General features: G+C 41.4%; 1 protein-coding gene across 1 annotated transcript in view; it reads left to right on the top strand.

Annotated features, from left to right (window-relative positions):
* LOC139760455 (clathrin interactor 1-like) overlaps window positions 1-25,466 on the top strand; it is a 137,870-nt gene that overhangs the window by 64,946 nt on the left and 47,458 nt on the right. The window contains exon 3 of the mRNA XM_071683693.1: window positions 4,672-4,808. Coding sequence (XP_071539794.1) covers window positions 4,672-4,808 — 137 coding nt within the window. The remainder of the gene's footprint in view (window positions 1-4,671; window positions 4,809-25,466) is intronic.

The raw sequence follows: 25,466 nt of genomic DNA, 5'->3' as shown, positions 1-25,466 counted from the left end.
CAGGTCTCCTTCCCAAGCTCACTTCCTCTCACCACCTTCTTCACCCCAACATTCACTCTTCTTTTACACACACACACATATATATATATATATATATATATATATATATTTTTTTTTTTTTTTTTTTGCTTTGTCGCTGTCTCCCTGCGTTTGCGAGGTAGCGCAAGGAAACACACGAAAGAATGGCCCAACCCACCCACATACACATGTGTGTACATACACATCCTGCACATGCAAATATACATACCTATACATCTCCTTGTATACATATATATATATATATACACACAGATATATACATATATACACATGTACATAATTCATACTGTCTGCCCTTATTCATTCCCATCGCCACCTCGCCACACATGGAATAAAAACCTCCCCCCTCATGTGTGCGAGGTAGCGCTAGGAAAAGACAAGAAAGGCCCCATTCGTTCACACTCAGTCTCTAGCTGTCATGTAATAATGCACTGAAACTACAGCTCTCTTTCCACATCCAGGCCCCACAGAACTTTCCATGGTTTACTCCAGAGGCTTCACATGCCCTGGTTCAATCTGTTGACAGCTCGTCGACCCCAGTGTACCACATCATTCCAATTCACTCTATTCCTTGCACGCCTTTCACCCTCCTGCATGTTCAGGCCCCGATCACTCAAAATCTTTTCACTCCATCTTTCCACCTCCAATTTGGTCTCCCACTTCTCCTCGTTTCCTCCGCCTCTGACACTTATATCCTCTTTGTCAATCTTTCCTCACTCATTCTCTTCATGTGACCAAACCATTTCATACACCCTCTTCTGCTCTCTGAACCACACTCTTTTTATTACCACACATCTCTCTTACCCTTACATTACTTACTTGATCAAACCACCTCACACCACATATTGTCCTCAAACCTCTCTTATCAAGCACATCCACTCTCCTGCGCACAACTCTATCCATAGCCCACGCCTCGCAACCATACAACATTGTTGGAACCACTATTCTTTCAAACATGCCCATTTTTGCTTACCGAGATAATGTTCCCGACTTCCACACATTCTTCAACGCTCCCAGAACTTTCGCCCCCTCTCCCACTCCATGATTCACTTCCGCTTCCATGGTTCCATCTGCTGCCAAATCCACTCCCAGATATCTAAAACACTTCACTTCTTCCAGTTTTTCCCCATTCAAACTTACCTCCCAATTGACTTGACCCTCAACCCTACTGTACCTAATAACCTTGCTCTTATTCACATTTACTCTCTACTTTCTTCTTTCACACACTTTACCGAACTCAGTCACCAGCTTCTGCAGTTTCTCACATGAATCAGCCACCAGTGCTGTATCATCAGCGAACAACAACTGACTCACTTCCCAAGCTCTCTCATCCACAACAGACTGCATACTTGCCCCTCTTTCCAAAACTCTTGCATTCACCTCCCTAACAACCCCATCCATAAACACATTAAACAACCATGGAGACATCACACACCCTTGTTGCAAACCTACATTCACTGAGAACCAATCACTTTTCTCTCTTCCTACATGTACACATACCTTACATCCTCGATAAAAACTTTTCACTGCTTCTAACAACTTGCCTCCCACACCATATATTCTTAATACCTTCCACAGAGCATTCTCTATCAACTCTATCATATGCCTCTTCAGATCCATAAGTTCTACATACAAATCCATTTGCTTTTCTAAGTATTTCTCACATACATTCTTCAAAGCAAACACCTGATCCACACATCCTCTACCACTTCTGAAACCACACTGCTCTTCCCCAATCTGATGCTCTGTACATGCCTTCACCCTCTCAATCAATACCCTCCCATATAATTTCCCAGGAATACTCAACAAGCTTATACCTCTGTAATTTGAGCACTGATTCTTATCCCCTTTGCCTTTGTACAATGGCACGATGCAAGCATTCCGCCAATCCTCAGGCACCTTACCATGAATCATACATACATTAAATAACCTTACCAACCAGTCAACATTACAGTTGACTGGTTGGTAAGGTTATTTAATGTATGTATGATTCATGGTGAGGTGCCTGAGGATTGGCAGAATGCTTGCATTGTGCCATTGTACAAAGGCAAAGGGTACAAAGGTGAGTGCTCAAATTACAGAGGTATAAGTTTGTTGAGTATTCCTGGGAAATTATATGGGAGGGTATTGATTGAGAGGGTGAAGGCATGTACAGAGCATCAGATTGGGGAAGAGCAGTGTGGTTTCAGAAGTGGTAGAGGATGTGTGGATCAGATGTTTGCTTTGAAGAATGTATGTGAGAAATACTTAGAAAAGCAAATGGATTTGTATGTAGCATTTATGGATCTGGAGAAGGCATATGATAGAATTGATAGAGATGCTCTGTAGAAGGCATTAAGAATATATGGTGTGGGAGGCATGCTCTATGGAAGGTATTAAGAGTATGTGGTGTGGGAGGGAAGTTGTTAGAAGCAGTGAAATGTTTTTATCGAAGATGTAAGGCATATGTACATGTAGGAAGAGAGGAAAGTGATTGGTTCTCAGTGAATGTAGGTTCGCGGCAGGGGTATGTGATGTCTCCATGGTTGTTTAATGTGTTTATGGATGGGGTTGGTAGGGAGGTGAATGCAAGAGTTTTGGATAGAGGGGCAAGTATGCAGTCTGTTGTGGATGAGAGAGCTTGGGAAGTGAGTCAGTTGTTGTTCGCTGATGATACAGCTCTGGTGGCTGATTCATGTGAGAAACTGCAGAAGCTGGTGACTGAGTTTGGTGAAATGTGCGAAAGAAGAAAGCTGAGAGTAAATGTGAATAAGAGCAAGGTTATTAGGTACAGTAGGGTTGAAGGTTAAGTCAATTGGGAGGTAAGTTTGAATGGAGAAAAACTGGAAGAAGTGAAGTGTTTTAGATATCTGTGAGTGGATTTGGCAGCGGATGGAACCATGGAAGCGGAAGTGAATCATAGGGCGAAAAATCTGGGAGCCTTGAAGGATGTGTGGAAGTTGAGAACATTATCTCGGAAAGCAAAAATGGGTATGTTTGAAGAAATAGTGGTTCCAACAATGTTGTATGGTTGCGAGGCTTGAGCTATGGATAGAGTTGTGCGGAGGAGGGTGGATGTGCTGGAAATGAGATGTTTGATGACAGTATATGGTGTGAGGTGATTTGATCGAGTAAGTAATGTAAGGGTAAGAGAAATGTGTGGTAATAAAAAGAGTGTGGTTGAGAGAGCAGAAGAGGGTGTTTTGAAATGGTTTGGTTACATGGAGAGAATGAGTGAGGAAAGATTGACCAGGAGGATATATGTGTCGGAGGTGGAGGGAACGAGGAGAAGAGGGAGACCAAATTGGAGGTGGAAAGATGGATTGAAAAAGATTTTGAGTGATCGGGGCCTGAACATGCAGGAGGGTGAAAGGCATGCAAGGAATAGAGTGAATTTGAACGATATGGTATACTGGGGTTGACATGCTGTCAATGGATTGAACCATGGCATGTGAAGCATCTGGGGGTAAACCATGGAAAGTTCTGTGGAGCCTGGATGTGGAAAGGGAGCTGTGGTTTCGGTGCATTATCACATGACAGCTAGAGACTGAGTGTGTACGAATGGGGACTTTGTTGTCTTTTCCTAGCGCTACCTCGCACACATGAGGGGGGAGGGGATTGTTATTTCATGTGTGGCGAGATCGTGATGGGAATGAATAAAGGCAGACAGTATGAGTTATGTACATGTGTGTATATGCATATGTCTGTGTGTGTACATATATATGTATACATTGAGGTGTATAGGTATGTATATTTGCATGTGTAGACGTTTATGTATATACATGTGTATGTGGGTGGGTTGGGCCATTCTTTCATCTGTTTCCTTGCGCTACCTCGCTAATGCGGGAGACAGTGACTAAGCAAAATAAATAATAAATAAATGAAAAATATACCCTTTCATTACTTATTCGATCAAACCACCTCACACGACCTGTTGTCCTCAAGCATTTCATTTCCAACACATCCACCCTCCTGTATGTATTGTACATTATTTTTATCAACTAGATAACGATTTGAGTGTTATCTGTTATGTTTTTTTACACATTATTTATATTCTGTTTTAGTATATTTCGTTTTTTCTCACTGTTCCTAACTCTTTACTTTAGTGGAAGTAGATGTCACAGCATAAAGTGATTTGATGGTGCTTGAAGTTTTTTTAGTACATAATCTTGTGCTTCATCCTGACCTTACTATATTTACTGAGCCTGAGAAATATTCCTTCCATTATATGATTAACTAATTGTAGTAAGTAATGTCATTTTGAAGAGTGGAATATGGTTCCATCATCTCTTGTCTGTATATAATGTTGTAGATTAAAAATGAGGTTTGACATGCCTTGTGAATTTATCTCAGTTGAAATATGCTCTGATTTACAGCATAGGAATTGCATAGCCTATCACTAGAATTAATTACTGTTGTTATGAAGTATTGAAACATAATTAGAGGATCAGTATTCACTTGCTTAGGAATGAAAGTTTGATTAGATGAAATATTACAAAATGTTGAGTTTGTGAACAATTGAATTCAGAGAATTACTAATTATGTGAATAGATTTAGGAAACAAGGAAGTGATTAAGAAGTTAATGTTATTGTTTTAGTTCCTGTTCTTCATTTGCTCTTTTGATTTAAAATTTTTGTTTTTGGAATTTTCAGAGTAAAAACAAAGGATCTCATCGACTTCATACAAGATGACAACAGGCTCAGGGAGGAGCGCAAAAAGGCTAAGAAAAATAAGGATAAATATGTTGGTGTTTCCTCTGAGTCCATGGGCTTCCGCAGTTCTAGTCAAAGTAGGTATAGTTCAGTTGGGAAATAGATATCTATCTCTTATTAAGAGTTTTAGTCTTGGGGTATGAAAGTGTGATTAAGCGAGATGTTTCAACTATGATCTGACAATGTTACTGTGACACTAAAGGTGGGCTGTATTCAGGAAGAAAGTATCAGTTATAAAAACAAAAGGGTAAAATTTTTCATTAACAGTGTGGGTTTGAGTCAGGTTTATGCCATAAGATAGCTTCAAGGCTTTCTCATTGAGTAAGATTGATTGTGTGTGTTAAGTGGTTAGATTTATTTATACCAGTCTTCAAAAGATAAAAAGTTTTTAGTTTAGAGGCATGAATAGCAGGTGAGCATATTTAGTGATAATAGAGAGTTATATGTTATCCATAGAATGTTTGTTATTGTGGTCTTTGCAAGATTAATTCAGGCTCTTGCAACAGGCATACATACAAAGCTCTTGGTTCAACCTAGTGTGCATCATAGAACAGGTTGAGCAACCCTCATCCGAAAATCTGAGATCCAGAATACTCCAAAATCTGAAACTTTTCGAGCGGCATCATAACGTTACAAGTGGAAAATTCCACACCTGACCTCATTTGCCCATGCAGTACTCACTGTGTTTTTTGCTTAATCTTTGCTCTGTGGTACAAAGATATTGAAAATGTCAAAAACACATGCAGATAATGAGGCTCCAGTTGTTCATTCACTGACCAATAGTGAAATAGCTGAAATGGTTCTGAATCAAGGTGATCATGATAAGAGATGTTGGAGATGACTTTGTTAACGCTGCAGAAAAGTTCCTATAGATGACGTAATGGAAATATGTGATGGACTTCCTGAAGGACTAGAGCAGGGTGCTTTCATAATAGAACAAAATCGTGTCAGATAAAAAAGTCAAAGAGAGACTTCTAAGACAAAAACCATAGTTTATGAGGCAGATAACTCAGGAGGAAACATTTGAAAAAGCCATTTAGAAAAGCTAAGGTTGTGACACCTTAGCTTTCTGATGGTTCAGTGTTACACAAACTTTGTGTAATTTGTTGTGTAATTACCATCAGGCTATGTGTATATGATGTATATGAGACAAATGGATTTTGTGTTTTGACTTGGGTTCTTTACCCAAGATATCTCATTATCTGTTATCCATCATGACATGTGGAAGACAGGATGGTATGGAAGCAAAGGGGTTAGAGCTGAGACACACCTCAATGTTTCAACTGTTCAGTTGTCTTCCTCTGGTGATACTGATTCCAGCATTCTGCAGGACCATATTCCCAGCAAGTGATGGTCGTCCGGTTGGATGCCTTAGCGTGTTGCTCTTTGATTGGATTGCATGTCCTGCGGCCTCCACTCATTCACAGTGATCTCCGCTGCCTGACATGACCACCAGATGAAATTAGACCTTGTGTTAACATTGTCTTTGGTAGCAGTGTAAGATGCTACTAATGTCTTTCATATTTGTTTGCTTAGGCCCCTGTGCAGTATTCTTGCCTTGTCCCACTACACGGATTTGCAGCAATGAGTTCCGCTCAGTTTACATCAGTCAAGTCTCAGTACGGTGTAAACAGAGCGGAACTTGTCTCTGCAAATCCGTGTTGTGGGACGAGGCAAGAATACTACATAAGGGCCTATGCAAACAAATAAGAGACATTAGAAGCGGCTTGCATCGTTACCGAAGACAATGTTAACACAAGGTCTGGTTTCATCTAATGGTCACATCATGCGGCGGAGATTGCTGAGAACGAGTGGAAATAGCAGGACAAGCAATCTAATCAGGGAGCGACACACCAAGGTGTCCAACTGGGTGACCATCACTTGCTGGGGAATATGGCCCCATCAAATGCTGGAATCAGTATCACCTGAGGAAGACCATTGAACAGTTGAAACATTGAGGTATGTCTCAGCTCTAACCCATTTGTTTTCATACCATTCTGTTTTCCATAACTCACATATGCAAATTTCCAAAATACGAAAAAATCCAAAATACTTCTGGTCCCACACATTTCGGATAAGGGATACTCAACCAGCATATTTTAGTCATGCTTACAGAAGTAGTAGGGTGGTAGGTAGGTAGTAGTTGGTAGGAGGCCAATGACTAGGGATGTTGATATTACCAGTACTACCTGTCAGGGTATCAGGAGGGTTAGTGATGGCTATGTGGTGAACCAGCACTGCAGTGGTTGTTAAGTTGCACTCCTTTGACCCAGGTAGCTATTTTCTTTTTGCCTCACCCACACATGAACTAATGGTATTCTCTCCACAAAATACAATATCTTGTCATACATAACATTTGACAACACTGAACTTGGACAGCTCATTCTTCATAACTATACGCTTGTCCTGCCTTTTGGCAAAATTGTAGGAGCAGTAGATAGAAGTAGTAGGTAGGAACATAAGGTTGAAACAGTAGGTAAAAGTTGTTGGTTGAAAAATTAGGTAGGAGCATTAGGTAGAAGTACTTAGTAGGAATATTAGGTAGGATTGTCTGCAAACACTGCAGTAGGGTTACCCTCTACCAGTTGCCTGTTAAGGGTAAGGGCACTAAAGGCTAAGAAGCAGCACTAGAGTTCACTAGTTATGGAGATTCTATTGCCGTGACCACCCCCTTTTGGAAGTTCCAGTTAGGAACAGGCATCAGAGATATAAATAGATAGGTAGATTGCTGACAGAAGTCAGCTTTTGGTGAACAGGATATGGTTGGTGATTTCTTTAAGGCAGTGAATGCAATTTTGAGTGAGAATAGATTTTCACAGTAGCAGAAGGTAGTGTATGATATGCAGTAGTTTCTTGGATATGTGTTGAGATTGATTATTTTGTATTTATCCCCTGGGAGAAAGGATACTACTTGTGTATCTTTATCTCATAGAAAACAAGAAAGGTCAGAAAGTATTTAACACATTGTGTACATGGGAGGTTCAAGAGGCTGGATCACCAGGCAGAGATAAACGGATAGATTATCATCTTATAGGAAGGGAGCAAAGGATGTATGTTAGGAGTCAGATACTAAGACTGCATTCAAGTTCTTGGAAAAGGAAATGTTTGGTAAGCTAGGTGAAGAAGTCTTTTAAGTATATTATGAAAAGTTTGTGCATGAGTGTTGATTGATAGAGAGATGGAAGTGACTGATTGCAGAATGAGAGAGGAACAAGGGGCTTTAAGGAAAGGTGGGGGATGTTTTGATCAGAATTTTGTGGTGAAAATGGCCGTGGAAAAGTATTTAGAGAAAGGTAAGAAAACTTTTGCTGTGGCCAACCCCTCGAGGGAGTTCCCAAAGGGAACACATCTCAGATATATAGATAGATTGATAGATAGGTACAAATCTGTATGCAGCTTTTCTTTATCTGGAGAAAGTGTATGACTGAATTAAGTGGAATGCTCCATAGGATGTGTTAAGGATGTATGGGGTAGGAGGACAACTGTTGGATGGTGTGCAAGCCTTGTATATAGTAACAAATGCATGTGTAGTAGTGGATGGAGAATTGAGCAAAGGTTTTGGTATACATGTGTTGTGTGAGGCAGGGCTGTGTGATGTTACCGTGGTTTTTGATATATGTATAGATGTAATGATAAGAGATGAAAGCAAAACTAGGGAAAGGATGCAGACATGGAGTGTGATGGTAACATATGGTGGCAAGTAACAAGCCTGTTTGTGTTGTTTGCTGAGAGTGAAGAGGAGTTGCAGAAGGTAATAAGTGTGTTTTATGATGTGTGTACGTGTAGGCAATCAAAGGTAAATGCGTGTATAAGTAAAGTAGTGGTGTTTGAAAGGACACAGAGTAAAAGTATAGATTTAGCAAAAACCCTGTAGAGTTAAAGAAGAAAGTGCACTAAACTGATATAGGTGAGGGGGGGGGATTGAGAGAGAGAGAGAGAGAGAGAGAGACTGGAAGATATGAGAGAATTTAAGTATTTTGGAGCTATCTTGGGCAACTGTGGTGGTATGGAAGAGAAGCTAAGGGAGAGAGCAGTACTGGGTAGAAGAGTCATTGGGTCACCCCTTTGATAGGAGTTCCTGGGGCATCAGAGATATAGATATAGATAGATAGAAGGATAGAGGCGAAAGTGTGGAAGTAAAGAAAGGCTTAAGGGACAGAATAGTCCTCCCGACCCTGACTTCTGCAGCTAAAACATGGACCTGTAATGTGTCACAAAGGTCGAGGATTCAGGCTGCAGAAATAAGCTTTTTGAGAGGAGCATGTGGTCTAACTAGATAGAATGAAGAAAGAAATGAGGGGTTGTATGAGAAATGTGGTATGGTAGGGAATGCAAAGTTTATGAATTGTGGAGGAGTATAGTGGGTGAAATGTAATACTTTGAGGTGCTTTGGGCATGACGAAGAGTGCAAGATGGTGAATTTACAAGTAGAATGTATAGTAGTTCAAATAAAGGGGTAAGTGTGAGAGGAAGACCACTTACGATGTTGGGAAATAGAGTAGAAGAATACTGGAGAGAGAAAGAAATGTTGGAAGAATGTTTGGAATGGTGTATGTGAGGGAAGCATGTAAGGACAGGGATAAGTGGAGAAACTTTTGCCCTGGCCATCCCTTTGATGGGAGTTCCTAGAGGAAATGGGCATCAGAGATATAAATAGAGAGACGGTATGCTGTTGAGAGCATGTATTAGACTGAAAAAGGATTATGCCTCTCAGATCTGGTCACAGCACCTAAACAAACATAAAGCTATGATTGAGAATGTCAAAGAGAAGAGCAATCAAGATGGTACTGGAATTAAAAGAGCTTAGTGACAAGGAAAGGTTGAAGGCTATACAGCTTTCCACCTTAGAGGAGGCAAGAGATATGGGCAACTGGGTAACAGCATTTAAGTTCCTAAATCGCTTGGATGATCTTGAGTCAACAGTTCTTCACAGATGCCATGATTGAAAACTGGGAAAGAGGATAGTTAAGACAGATTTGAATGATAATGGTGTAATGTAAGAGCAGTTGATGGTTGGAATGGTCTAAGCAAGGGGACTGTGAATGCCAGCTACTTACAAACATATTAAAGTTTTTTTGATGATACAAAAAGTTCAAGAGATGTGCCTCATGAGTGTTAAACTCTCCATGTAATTTACACTAGTTGTAAGTAATGGTAACAAGGGGCAGTCCCTTTGAATCCCCTTTTTTTCATACCTGTTTACTGTTTCCTGCATTAGCAATAGATAAAGAAATGACCTCCTTTGCTTCCCTTAGTATGCATAAAAAATTCAAGTTTCTATATGCAGTCATTTGGAGCTGCAGTGCTAGCAAACACACACAAAGGCTGTTTTCTAGTTATAGATAAATTTATTGGATTCCACATCAGTAAGAAAATGATGTTACTGTATACTGTTCACACTATTCCCTGATGGATGCTGACAACCTGCTAGTGATTGCCTACTATTGCCCTGTGTGGTTATGATTTTTGTTCTAATTTCTGTGTGTATCTATGTATCTATCTATCTGTCAATATCTCTGATGCCTGTTCCCTCTAGAACTCCCTTGGAGATGGTCGTGGCAAAAGATTCTCCATAACTGGTGCACTCTACTGATGCTTCTTAACCTTTTGTGCTTCTCTCTTAACAGGCTAGTGAGCATAGGGCAGCTCTAGTGCAGTGTTTCTTAGTGTTATATTATTTGATTTCATGGGGAACAGATGTACTAACTCCTATGCATGGCTTGAAATATTTCCATGCTATCTATCTGTATCTCTGATGTCTGTTCCCAGCTGGAGCTCGTACAACGGGGGTGGCTGTGAGGGTTGGCCATGGCAATAGTCTCTCTGTAACCAGTGAACTCCAGTACCACTTCTTAGCCTTTAGTACCTCACCCTTAATTGGCAGCTGGTGGATGGCAGGTCTAGCACATTGTTTACAGAGGCTCCTTCCTTATGTTCCTGCTAACTACTACTACCAAATTCTCCTGCCTAATGTTCCTACCAGCTACTTCTACCTAATGTCACTACCAAATGCTCTTGCCTAAATGTTCCTACATACTCCTGCTGTCTATTGCTTCTAACATTTTGCCAAAAGACACGGCAAGCATATAGTGCTTACTGCAGGAAAATCTAGATATGAAGAATGACCTGTGTGAGTTCGGTGTTGTTACGTGTTATGTATGACAAGGAAAGATTGTATGTTTGTGGACAGAATGCCAGTAATCCACATGTGGGTTAAGCTGAAAGAGAAGACAGCTACCTAGGTCAGAGGAGTGCGACTTGACAACTACTGAAGTGCAGGCTCACTATGTAGGTGCCACTAACCCTCCTGATACCCTGATGGGTAGCACTAGTAATATACCTCCTTGGTTGTTGGGGCTTCTCACCAACTACTACTTACCTCCTTACACTGATATGATAAAGCAAAACATGTAGCAAAACTCAAACATATTGGTCACAAAAACCATATTGCAATAAATGAAGATTATTAAAAGTGAATTTGCAATAAAAGAGAGAGGTGTATCATGTGAATGATATGCTTGCATGTATTGTAGTTCTTTTCTGCCATTTGTTATTAGTCCTCTTTCATCCCAGATTACATCCATGAAAATTGGGCACATATGTTATATATGTTATATATGTTATATAAGCTGTTTTCTCCTTGCTCTTGCTGAAATTGCTCTCATTCATGTATTTCTTCAAATTTCTCAAGTTTTATTCTATACTCTTCTCAGCAGGTGTTAAATATATGTTACTCTTCATTTCCTGGAACATCCAACAATCTTTGTCTTTTCTGAAAGATCATTATATGCATGCTCAGAGAGGTTGATTGATATGCACCTACACTAATGACTGGGGATATTGAAGAGAGTTGAAATTTTTTCCTGCACTTGCCTGTCATTGGAAGAGATCTCTGTCGGCACTGATGGTATGATAAGTTAGCTGGATATTTAGACTGGTTGGAAAATTTAAATCCTCATATGATGGTTGCTGTCTTCCACTTTCATATCTCCAGGTGGCAATAGCTGCCATTTAAGGGTTAAGGAAATTTCCAGTGAGGTAAAAGCAAAGCTTTTAAAACTTTTTCCTTTGTAAATAGTGCAATTCTCAGTGAGGAAATTTTTGAGCTGCAGAAGAGGAAACTGATTTTTGTTCCATAAATAGAGTTATTGTGAAGTAAGTCATTCCAAATTTAAAGATGCAGTTCTCTTTGGAACTAGATTATTTTAGTATGATTTGCAATCAGTTGTACTTATTTTCTTAATGCTGATGTATTGCTGCTGTAACTTGAAAAGGGATGGATGTCAGTCTATGTATTACTAAAGAGCTGTTGCTAGAAGTACTTATCTCAAAATTGCACAAGTATTGCCTGCAAAATTTTTTAATTTTGGGGCCTTTAGTTTATAGTTTGTATTCCCTTCTGATTTGGTAAACAGAGAAGAGGTAGTAAAAGCTTTGCAGAAGATGAAAGCCGGCAAGGCAGCAGGTTTGGATGGTATTGCAGTGGAATTTATTAAAAAAGGGGGTGACTGTATTGTTGACTGGTTGGTAAGGTTATTTAATGTATGTATGACTGGTTGGTAAGGTTATTTAATGTATGTATGACTCATGGAGAGGTGCCTGAGGATTGGCGGAATGCGTGCATAGTGCCATTGTACAAAGGCAAAGGGGATAAGAGTGAGTGCTCAAATTACAGAGGTATAAGCAAAAGGATTTGTATGTAGCATTTATGGATCTGGAGAAGGCATATGATAGAGTTGATAGAGATGCTCTGTGGAAGGTATTAGATATATATGGTGTGGGAGGCAAGTTGTTAGAAGCAGTGAAAAGTTTTTATCGAGGATGTAAGGCATGTGTACGTGTAGGAAGAGAGGAAAGTGATTGGTTCTCAGTGAATGTAGGTTTGCGGCAGGGGTGTGTGATGTCTCCATGGTTGTTTAATTTGTTTATGGATGGGGTTGTTAGGGAGGTAAATGCAAGAGTTTTGGAAAGAGGGGCAAGTATGAAGTCTGTTGGGGATGAGAGAGCTTGGGAAGTGAGTCAGTTGTTGTTCGCTGATGATACAGCGCTGGTGGCTGATTCATGTGAGAAACTGCAGAAGCTGGTGACTGAGTTTGGTAAAGTGTGTGAAAGAAGAAAGTTAAGAGTAAATGTGAATAAGAGCAAGGTTATTAGGTACAGTAGGGTTGAGGGTCAAGTCAATTGGGAGGTGAGTTTGAATGGAGAAAAACTGGAGGAAGTGAAGTGTTTTAGATATCTGGGAGTGGATCTGGCAGCGGATGGAACCATGGAAGCGGAAGTGGATCATAGGGTGGGGGAGGGGGCGAAAATTCTGGGAGCCTTGAAGAATGTGTGGAAGTTGAGAACATTATCTCGGAAAGCAAAAATGAGTATGTTTGAAGGAATAGTGGTTCCAACAATGTTGTATGGTTGCGAGGCGTGGGCTATGGATAGAGTGGTGCGCAGGAGGATGGATGTGCTGGAAATGAGATGTTTGAGGACAATGTGTGGTGTGAGGTGGTTTGATCGAGTAAGTAACATAAGGGTAAGAGAGATGTGTGGAAATAAAAAGAGTGTGGTTGAGAGAGCAGAAGAGGGTGTTTTGAAATGGTTTGGGCACATGGAGAGAATGAGTGAGGAAAGATTGACCAAGAGGATATATGTGTCGGAGGTGGAGGGAACGAGGAGAAGAGGGAGACCAAATTGGAGGTGGAAAGATGGAGTGAAAAAGATTTTGTGTGATCGGGGCCTGAACATGCAGGAGGGTGAAAGGAGGGCAAGGAATAGAATGAATTGGAGCGATGTGGTATACCGGGGTTGACGTGCTGTCAGTGGATTGAATCAGGGCATGTGAAGCGTCTGGGGTAAACCATGGAAAGCTGTGTAGGTATGTATATTTGTGTGTGTGGAAGTATGTATATACATGTGTATGGGGGTGGGTTGGGCCATTTCTTTCGTCTGTTTCCTTGCGCTACCTCGCAAACGCGGGAGACAGCGACAAAAAAAAAAAAAAAAAGTTTCTTGAGTATTCCTGGTAAATTATATGGGAGGGTATTGATTGAGAGGGTGAAGGCATGTACAGAGCATCAGATTGGGGAAGAGCAGTGTGGTTTCAGAAGTGGTAGAGGATGTGTGGATCAGGTGTTTGCTTTGAAGAATGTATGTGAGAAATACTTAGAAAAGCAAATGGATTTGTATGTAGCATTTATGGATTTGGAGAAGGCATATGATAGAGTTGATAGAGATGCTCTTTGGAAGGTATTAAGAATATATGGTGTGGGAGGCAAGTTGTTAGAAGCAGTGAAAAGTTTTTATCGAGGATGTAAGGCATGTGTACGTGTAGGAAGAGAGGAAAGTGATTGGTTGTCAGTGAATGTAGGTTTGCGGCAGGGGTGTGTGATGTCTCCATGGTTGTTTAATTTGTTTATGGATGGGGTTGTTAGAGAGGTGAATGCAAGAGTTTTGGAAAGAGGGGCAAGTATGAAGTCTGTTGGGGATGAGAGAGCTTGGGAAGTGAGTCAGTTGTTGTTCGCTGATGATACAGCGCTGGTGGCTGATTCATGTGAGAAACTGCAGAAGCTGGTGACTGAGTTTGGTAAAGTGTGTGAAAGAAGAAAGTTAAGAGTAAATGTGAATAAGAGCAAGGTTATTAGGTACAGTAGGGTTGAGGGTCAAGTCAATTGGGAGGTGAGTTTGAATGGAGAAAAACTGGAGGAAGTGAAGTGTTTTAGATATCTGGGAGTGGATCTGGCAGCGGATGGAACCATGGAAGCGGAAGTGGATCATAGGGTGGGGGAGGGGGCGAAAATTCTGGGAGCCTTGAAGAATGTGTGGAAGTCGAGAACATTATCTCGGAAAGCAAAAATGGGTATGTTTGAAGGAATAGTGGTTTCAACAATGTTGTATGGTTGCGAGGCGTGGGCTATGGATAGAGTGGTGCGCAGGAGGATGGATGTGCTGGAAATGAGATCTTTGAGGACAATGGTGTGAGGTGGTTTGATCGAGTGAGTAACGTAAGGGTAAGAGAGATGTGTGGAAATAAAAAGAGCGTGGTTGAGAGAGCAGAAGAGGGTGTTTTGAAATGGTTTGGCCACATGGAGAGAATGAGTGAGGAAAGATTGACCAAGAGGATATATGTGTCGGAGGTGGAGGGAACGAGGAGAAGAGGGAGACCAAATTGGAGGTGGAAAGATGGAGTGAAAAAGATTTTGTGTGATCGGGGCCTGAACATGCAGGAGGGTGAAAGGAGGGCAAGGAATAGAGTGAATTGGAGCGATGTGGTATACCGGGGTTGACGTGCTGTCAGTGGATTGAATCGGGGCATGTGAAGCGTCTGGGGTAAACCATGGAAAGCTGTGTAGGTATGTATATTTGCGTTTGTGGACGTATGTATATACATGTGTATGTGGGTGGGTTGGGCCATTTCTTTCGTCTGTTTCCTTGCGCTACCTCGCAAACGCGGGAGACCGGCAAAAAAAAAAAAAAAAAATCCCTTCTGATGTTCTTTGGCAGATATCCAGTTAATTTACCTATTTGATAGTTTGTGTGAGTGATGTTGGTCGATGGGTGATTTACCTCTTGTTGTCACCCTCACACATTATGTTTGTTGAGTATTCCTGGGAAATTATATGGGAGGAAATTGATTGAGAGGGTGAAGGCACATACATAGCGTCAGATTGGGGAAGAGCAGTGTGGTTTCAGAAGTGGTAGAGGATGTGTGGATCAGGTGTTTGCTTTGAAGAATGTATGCGAGAAATACTTAGAAAAGCAAATGGATTTGCATGTTGCATTTATGGATTTGGAGAAGGCATATGATAGAGTTGATAGAGATGCTCTGTGGAAGGTATTAAGAATATATGGTGTGGGAAGCAAGCTGTTAGAAGCTGTGAAATGTTTTTATCGAGGATGTAAGGAATGTGTACGTGTAGGAAGAGAGGAAAGTGATTGGTTGTCAGTGAATGTAGGTTTGCGGCAGGGGTGTGTGATGTTTTTATGGTTGTTCAATTTGTTTATGGATGGGGTTGTTAGAGAGGTGAATGGAAGAGTTTTGGAAAGAGGGGCAAGTATGCAGTTTGTTGTAGATGAGAGAGCCTGGGAAGGGAATCAGTTGTTGTTCGCTGATGATACAGCGCTGGTGGCTGATTCACGTGAGAAACTGCAGAAGCTAGTGACTGAGTTTGGTAAAGTGTGTGAAAGAAGAAAGCTGAGAGTAAATGTGAATAAGAGCAAGATTATTAGGTACAGTAGGGTTGAGGGTCAAGTCAATTGGGAGGTAAGTTTGAATGGAGAAAAACTGGAGGAAGTGAAGTGTTTTAGATATCTGGGAGTGGATTTGGCAGCAGATGGAACCATGGAAGCGGAAGTGAATCATAGGGTGGGGAAGGGGGTGAAAATTCTGGGAGCATTGAAGAATGTGTGGAAGTCGAGAACATTATCTTGGAAAGCAAAAATGGGTATGTTTGAAGGAATAGTGGTTCCAACAATATTATATGGTTGCGAGTCATGGGCTATAGGTAGAGTTGTGCGGAGGAGGGTGGATGTGCTGGAAATGAGATGTTTGAGGACAATATGTGGTGTGAGTGGTTTGGTCGAGTAAGTAATGTATGGGTAAGAGAGATGTGTGGTAGCAAAATGAGTGTGGTTGAGAGAGCAGAAGAGGGTGTGTTGAAATGATTTGGTCACATGGAGAGAATGAGTGAAGAAAGATTGACCAAGAGGGTATATGTGTCGGAGGTGAAGGGAGCGAGGAGAAGTGGGAGACCAAACTGGAGGTGGAAGATGGAGTGAAAAAGATTTTGAGTGATCGAGGCCTGAACATGCAGGAGGGTGAAAGGCGTGCAAAGAATAGAGTGATTGGAACAATGTGGTATACCGGGATTGATGTGCTGTCATTGGATTGAACCAGGGCATATGAAGCGTCTGGGGTAAACCATGGAAAGTTCTGTGGGGCCTGGATGTGGAAAGGGAGCTGTGGTTTTGGTGCATTATTACATGACAGCTAGAGACAGAGTGTGAACGAATGTGGCCTTTGTTGTCTTTTCTTTGCGCTGTCTTGCACACATGAGGGGGGAGGGGGTTGTTATCATGTGTGGCGGGGTGGCGATGGGAATGAATAAAGGTAGACAGTATGAATTATGCACATGTGTATATATGTATATGTCTGTGTGTGTATATATATGTATACGTTGAGATGTATAGGAATGTATATTTGCGTGTGTGGCCGTGTATGTGTATGTGGGTGGGTTGGGCCATTCTTTCGTCTGTTTCCTTGCGCTACCTCGCTAATGCGGGAGACAGCGACAGAGCAAAAGTATAATAACTTGAAAACAAGAGCAAAAGTTTAATCTTTAGTGTGAAAGCTTAGAATGAATATGTTCATTCTCATTAGTTTTTAGTGGCTTATCTTAAAATTTTCCCTGGGAATAGGGGAGAAAAAATACTTCCCATGCATTTCCCACGTGTCATAGAAGGCGACTAATGGGGACAGGAGCAGGGGGGTAGAGACCTCCCCTCCTTATATTTTAACTTTCTAAAAGGGGAAACAGAAGAAGGAGTCACGCGGGGAGTGCTCATCCTCCTCGAAGGCTCAGATTGGGTTGTCTAAATGTGTGTGGATGTAACCAAGATAAGAAAAAGGGAGAGATAGGTAGTGTGTTTGAGGAAAGGAACCTGGATGTTTTGACTCTGAGTGAAACGAAGCTAAAGGGTAAAGGCAAAGAGTGGTTTGGGAATGTCTTGGGAGTAAAGTCAGGGGTTAGTGAGAGGACAAGAGCAAAGGAAGGAGTAGCACTACCTGAAGCTGGAGTGGTGGGAGTATGTGATAGAGTGTAAGAAAGTAAACTCTAGATAGATATGAGTAAAACTGAAGGTTGATGGAGAGAGATTGGTGCCTATGCTCCTGGTCATGAGAAGAAAGATCATGAGAGGCAAGTGTTTTGGGAGCAGCTGAATGTGTGTGTTTGTATTTTTGATGCACGAGACCAGGTTATAGTGATGGGTGATTGGAATGCAAAGGTGAGTAATGTGGCACTTGAGGGAATAATTGGTTTACATGGGGTGTTTGATATTGTAAATGGAAATGGTGAAGTGCTTGTAGATTTGTGTGCTGAAAAAGACTGGTGATTGGGAATACCTGGTATAAAAAGAGATATACATAAGTATACATATGGAAGTAGGAGAGATGGACAGAGAGCATAATTGGATTACGTGTTAATTGATAGGTGTGTGAAAGAGAGACTTTTGGATGTTAATGTGCTGAGAGGTGCAACTGGAGGGATGTCTGATCATTATCTTGTGGAGGCAAAGGTGAAGATTTGTTGAGGTTCTCAGAAAAGAAGAGAGAATGTTGGGATGAAGAGAGTGGTGAGAGTAAGTAAGCTTGGAAAGTAGACTTGTGTGAGGAAGTATCAAGAGAAATTGAGTGCAGAATGGAAAAAGGTGAGAGCAAATTACGTAAGGGGAGTGGGTGGGGAATGGGATGTATTTAGGGAAACTGATGGTGCTTGTGCAAAAGATGCCTGTGGCATGAGAAGCATGGGAGGTGGGCAGATTATAAATGGTAATGAGTGGTGGGATGAAGAAGTAAGATTGTTAGTGAATGAGAAAAGAGAGGCATTTGGATGATTTTTGCAGGGAAATAGTGCAAATGAGAGGGAGATGTATAAAAGAAAGAGGCAGGAGGTCAAGAGAAAGGTGCAAGAGGTGAAAAAGGGGGCAGAGAGTCGGATGAGATTAAAAAGATTTTGGAAGGATGTAAATAAAGTGCTTAAGATGAGAACAAATGGAAACATCTGTGAAGGGGGCTAATTGGAAGGTATTAACAAGTAGTGGTGAAGTGAGAAGGAGATGGAGTGAGTATTTTGAATGTTTGTTGAATGTGTTTGATGATAGAGTGGCAGATATAGGGTGTTTTGTTTGAGGTGGTGTGGGAAGTGAGAGGGTCAGGGAGAATGATTTGGTAAACAGAGAAGAGGTAGTGAAAGCTTTGCAGAAGATGAAAGCTGGGAAGGCAGCGGGTTTTGATGGTATTGCAGTGGAATTTATTAAAAAAGGGAGTTACTGTATTGTTGACTGGTTGGTGAGGATATTCACTGTATGTATAGTTCATGGTGAAGTGCCTGAGGATTGGTGCAATGCATGCATAGTGCCATTGTACAAAGCCAAAGGGGATAAAGGTGAGTGTTCAACTTACAGAGGTATAAATTTGTTGAGTATTCCTGGGAAATTATATGGGAGGGTATTGACTGAGTGGGTGAAGGCATGTACAGAGCATCAGATTAGGGAAGAGCAATGTGGTTTCAGAAGTGGTAGAGGATGTGTGGATCAGGTGTTTGCTTTAAAGAATGCATGTGAGAAATACTTAGAAAAACAAATGGATTTGTATGTAGTATTTATGGATCTGGAGAAGACATATGATAGAGTTGATAGAGATGCTCTTTGGAAGGTATTAAGAGTATATGGTGTGGGAGGTAAGTGGCTTGAAGCAGTGAAAAGTTTTTGTCGAGGATGTAAGGCATGTGTATGAGTAATAAGAGAGGAAAGTGATTGGTTCTCAGTGAATGTTGGTTTGCGGCAGGGGTGCGTGATGTCTCTGTAGTTGTTTAATTTGTTTATGGATGGGGTTGTTAGGGAGGTGAATGCAAGAGTTTTGGAGAGAGGGGCAAGTTTGCAGTCTGTTGTGGATGAGAGGGCTTGGGAAGTGAGTCAGTTGTTGTTTGCTGATGATACAGTGCTGGTGATTGATTTGGGTGAGAAACTGCAGAAATTGGTGACTGAGTTTGGTAAAGTGTGCGAAAGAAGAAAGCTGAGATTAAGTGTGAATAAGAGCAAGGTTATGAGGTACAGTAGGGTTGAGGGACAAGTCAATTGGGAGGTAAGTTTGAATGGAGAAAAACTGGAGGAAGTGAAATGTTTTAGATATCTGGGAGTGTATTTAGCAGCGGATGGAACCATGGAAGTAGAAGTGAGTCACAGGGTGTGGGAGGGGGTGAAGGTTCTGGGAACGTTGAAGAATCTGTGGAAGGCAAGAACATTATCTCAGAGAGCAAAAATGAGTATGTTTAAAGGAATAGTGGTTCCAACAATGTTATATGGTTTCAAGGCATGGGCTATAGATAGGAATGTGCGGATGAGGGTGGATGTGTTGGAAATGAAATGTTTGAGGAAAATATGTGGTGTGAGGTGGTTTGATCAAGTAATTAAAGAGTAAGAGGTATGTGTGGAAATAAAAAGAGTGTGGTTGAGAGAGCAGAAGAGGGTGTGTTGAAATGGTTTAGATACATGGAAAGAATGAGTGAGGAAAGATTGACATATAGGATATCTGTTTCAGAGGTGGAGGGAAGAAGGAGAAGTGTGAGACCAAATTGGAGGTGGAAGGATGGAGTGGTGTGAGGTGGTTTGATCAAGTAATGAAAGAGTAAGAGGTATGTGTGGAAATAAAATGTGTGTGGTTGAGAGAGCAGAAGAGGGTTTGTTGAAATGGTTTGGATACATGGAGAGAATGAGTGAGGAAAGATTGACATATAGGATATATGTGTCAGAGGTGGAGGGAAGAAGGAGAAGTGGGAGACCAAATTGGAGGTGGAAGGATGGAGTGAAAAAGAATTTGAGCGATTAGGGCCTGAACATACAGGAGGGTGAAAGACATGCAGGGAATAGAGTGAATTGGAATGATGTGGTATACTGGGGTCGATGTGCTGTCAGTGGATTAAACCAGGGCATGTGAAGCATCTGAGTTAAACCATGGAAAGGTCTGTGGGGCTTCGAAGTGGAAAGGGAGCTGTGGCTTTGGTGTATTACACATGACAGTTAGAGACTGAGTGTGAATGAATATGGCCTTTTTGTCTGTTTTCCTGGTGCTACCTCACTGGAGGGGGGTTGGGGATGGATGTTCTTTCATGTGTTGCAGGATGGTGATGGGAATGGTTGAAGGCAGCAAGTATGAATATGTACATATTTGTATGTATGTGTATGTCTGTGTATGTATATGTTGAAATGTCTTATTCTTATTCTTATCATACTTTGTTGCTGTCTGCTGTGTTAGCGAGATAGTGCAAGGAAACAGACAAAAGAATGGCCCAACCCACCCACATACACATGTATATACTTACACATCCACACAGGCACATATACATACCTTTACATCTCAACGTATACGTATGTATACACACACAGACATATACATATATACATATGTCCATAATTCATACTATCTGCCCTTATTCATTCCCGTTGCCACCCTGCCATATATGAAATGACAACCCCACGCATGTACACGAGGTAGCGCTAGGAAACAACGACAAAGGCCACATTCGTTCACACTCAGTCTCTAGCTGTCAAGTATAATGCACCGAAACCACAGCTCCCTTTCCACATACAGGCCCCACAAAACTTTCATGACTTACCCCAGGTGCTTCATATGCCCTGGTTCAATCCATTGACGGCATGTCGACCCCGGCATACCACATTGTTCTAATTCACTTTATTCCTTGCACGCTGTTCACCCCCTTCCATGTTCAGGCCCCGATCACTCAAAATCTTTTTCACTCCATCTTTCCACCTCCAATTTGGTCTCCCACTTCTCGTTCTGACACATATATCCTCTTTGTCAATCTTTCCTCACTCATTCTCTGTATGTGACCAAACCATTTCAAAACACCCTCTTCTGCTCTCTCAACCATATTCTTTTTCTTACCACACATCTCTCTTACCCTTTCATTACTTACTCGATCAAACCACCTCACACCACATACTGTCCTCAAACATCTCATTTCCAGCACATCCACCCTCCTCTCACAACTCTATCTATAGCTCATGCCTCTCAGCCATATAACATTGCTGGAACCACTATTCCTTCAAACATACCCATTTTTGCTTTCCGAGATAACATTCACCCCTTTCACACATTTTTCAACACTCCCAGAACTTTCGCCCCCTCCCCCACCCTGTGACTCACTTCTGCTTCCATGGTTCCATCTGCTGCCAATTCCACTCCCAGATATCTAAAACACTTCACTTCCTCCAGTTTTTCTCCATTCAAACCTACCTCCCAGTTGACTTGTCTCTCTACCCTACTGTACGTAATATCCTTGCTCTTATTCACATTTACTCTCAGTCACCAGCTTCTGCAGTTTCTCACCCAAATCAGCCGCCAGTGCTGTATCATCAGCAAACAACAACTGACTCACTTCCCAAGCTCTCTCATCCACAATAGACTGCATACTTGCCCCTCTTTCCAAAACTCTTGGATTCACCTCATTAACAACCCCATCCATAAACAAATTAAACAACCACGGAGACATCACGCACCCCTGCCGCCAACCAACATTCACTGAGAACCAATCACTTCCCTCTCTTCCTACTCATACACATGCCTTACATCCTTGATAAAAACTTTTCACTGCTTCTGACAACTTGCCTCCCACACCATATATTTTTAATACCTTCCACAGAGCATCTCTATCAACTCTATCATATGCCTTCTTCAGATTCATAAATGCTACATACAAATCCATTTGCTTTTCTAAGTATTTCTCACATACATTCTTCAAAGCAAACACCTGTTCCACACATCCTCTACCACTTCTGAAACCACACTGCTCTTCCCCTATCTGATGCTCTGTACATGCCTTCACCCTCTCAGTCAATACCCTCCCATATAATTCCCAAGGAATACTCAACAAACTTATACCTCTGTAATTTGAGCACTCACCTTTGTCCCCTTTGCCTTTGTACAGCGGTACTATGCAAGCATTCCGCCAATCCTCAGGCACCTCACCATGAGTCATACATACATTAGGTAACCTTACCAACCAGTCAACAACACAGTCACCTCCATTTTTGATAAATTCCACTGCAATGCCATCCAAACCCACTGCCTTGCCAGCTTTCATCTTCTGCAAAGCTTTTACTACCTCCTCTCTGTTTACCAAATCATTCTCCCTAACCCCTCTCACTTTGAACACCACCTCGACCAAAGCACCCTATATACGCCACTATCATCAAACACATTCAACAAACCTTCAAAATACTCACTCCATCTCTTTCACACATCACAGCTACTTGTTATCACCTTGTCTTATACACTTTATTTACCTCCTACCAAACATCTTTTTATTCTCCCTAGAATTTAATGGTAATCTCTCACCCCAACTCTCATTTGCCCTCTTTTTCACCTCTTGCACCTTTCTTTTAATCTCCTGCCTCTTTCATTCATACATCTCTCAGTCATTTGCATTATTTCCCTGGAAAAATGTTGAAATGTATATGTCTGTATATGTGCGTGTATGTACATGTGTACATGGGTGGGTTAGGCCCTTCCTTGTCTGTTTCCTTGTGCTACCTTGCTGACGTGGGAGATGGTGATGAAGCATAATGGATAGATGTAAATCTTAAAAGAAGACACCACATTTCTTGTTGATAGGAAGTTGCATGTTCAGTGAATACATGTCATGTGAGATATAAGGTTAGGTAGACTGATATGATTTTGGAATATATGATTACTGGTGTGTATATGTACCAGTCTGGGTATCAGGAGGCCTAGTGATGGCTGTTTAGTGAGCCAGCATTTCAGTGGTTAAGTTGCACTCCTTTTATCCAGGTAGTTGTCTTTTGTTTCTGCCTCATCCGTATATGGACTGCTGGTATCTGTCCACAAACATACAATTTCTCCTTGTCACACATAACACCTGACAACACTCAACTCAAAAAGACTAATTCTTCATAACTCTAGATTTTCCAGTGGTAAGCAGTATTCGCTAGCCTTAGTTTTTGGCAAAGTGGTAGGGTTAGTACACGAAGTTGTAGGCTGGGGCATAAAGTTGAAACATGAGGTAGGAGTAGTAGGTAGGAACATTAAACGGGAGCATTAGGTAGAAGTACGATAAAATCTCTGTTATCTGAAATGCTTTGGATGAGTCAGCCGCTCCAGATAAGATTAAGGGAATTCGAGTGGTTTGACATTTTAAAAGATTCAGAAAATATAGTTTTTAAGATTTTACATATATAAATTTTACAAAGAGAAAAATTGATATGACAGCTAGAGACTGAGTGTGAACGAATGTGGCCTTTGTCTGTTTTTCATGTGTGGTGGGGTGGCGACAGGAATGGATAAAGGGAGCAAGTATGAATATGTGCATGTTTATATATGTATATGTCTGTGTATGTATATGTATACGTTGAAATGTATAGGTATGTATGTGTGTGTGTGTGTGTGTGGGCGTTTATGTATATTCATGTGTATGTGGATGGATTGGCCATTCTTTTGTCTGTTTCCTTGCGCTGTTTTTCATGTGTGATGGGATGGTGACAGGAATGGATGAAGGCAGCAAGTATGAATATATACATGTGTATATATATGTATATGTCTGTATATGTATATGTTTGTATACATTGAAATGTATAGGTATGTATATGTGCTTGTGTGGCATTTATGTATATACATATGTAAGTGGGTGGGTTGGGCAATTCTCTCATCTGTTTCCTTGGGCTACCTTGCTAACGCAGGAGACTGGTGACTAAATTATTTTTCATATTTATTATACTTTGTCGCTGTCTCCCGTGTTAGCAAGGTAGCGCAATGAAACAAACAAAAGAATGGCCCAACCCACCCGGATATACATGCACATACATACACATCCACACACACACATACATACATACCTATACATCTCAATGTATATTTGCTTTGGCGCTGTCTCCCGCGTTAGCGAGATAGCGCAAGGAAAGACGAAAGAATGGCCCAACCCACCCACATACACATGTATATACATACACGTCCACACGCAAATATACATACCTATACATCTCAACGTATACATATATATACACACACAGACATATACATATATACACATGTACATAATTCATACTGCCTGCCTTTATTCATTCCCATTGCCACCTTGCCACACATGAAATAACAACCCTCTCCCCCCTCATGTGTGCGAGGTAGCGCTAGGAAAAGACAACAAAGGCCACATTTGTTCACACTCAGTCTCTAGCTGTCATGTAATAATGCACCGAAACCACAGCTCCCTTTCCACATCCAGGCCCCACAGAACCTTCCATGGTTTACCCCAGACGCTTCACATGCCCTGGTTCAATCCATTGACAGCACGTCGATCTCAGTATACCACATTGTTCCAATCACTCTATTCCTTGCATGCCTTTCACCCTCCTGCATGTTCAGGCCTCGATCACTCAAAATCTTTTTCACTCCATCTTTCCACCTCCAATTTGGTCTCCCACTTCTCCTCGTTCCCTCCACCTCTGACACATATATCCTCTTGGTCAATCTTTCCTCACTCATTCTCTCCATGTGACCAAACCATTTCAAAACACCCTCCTCTGCTCTCTCAACCACACTCTATTTATTACCACACATCTCTCTTACCCTATTATTACTTACTCGATCAAATCACCTCACACCACATATTGTCCTCAAACATCTCATTTCCAGCACATCCACCCTCCTGTGCACAACTCTATCCATAGCCCACGCCTCGCAACCATACAACATTGTTGGTACCACTATTCCTTCAAACATACCCATTTTTGCTTTCCAAGATAATGTTCTCGACTTCCACACATTTTTCAACGCTCCTAAAACTTTTGCCCCCTCCCCCACCCTATGATTCACTTCCGCTTCCATGCTTCCATCTGCTGCAAAATTCACTCCCAGATGTCTAAAAGCACTTCACTTCCTCCAGTTTTTCTCCATTCAAACTTACCTCCCAGTTAACTTGCCCCTCAACCCTACT

The sequence above is a fragment of the Panulirus ornatus genome, chromosome 37, assembly GCF_036320965.1.
Source record: "Panulirus ornatus isolate Po-2019 chromosome 37, ASM3632096v1, whole genome shotgun sequence".
Taxonomy (NCBI): domain Eukaryota; kingdom Metazoa; phylum Arthropoda; class Malacostraca; order Decapoda; family Palinuridae; genus Panulirus; species Panulirus ornatus.
Note: the sequence above shows the minus strand (reverse complement) of the source record. Positions and strands in the feature narration are given on the sequence as shown.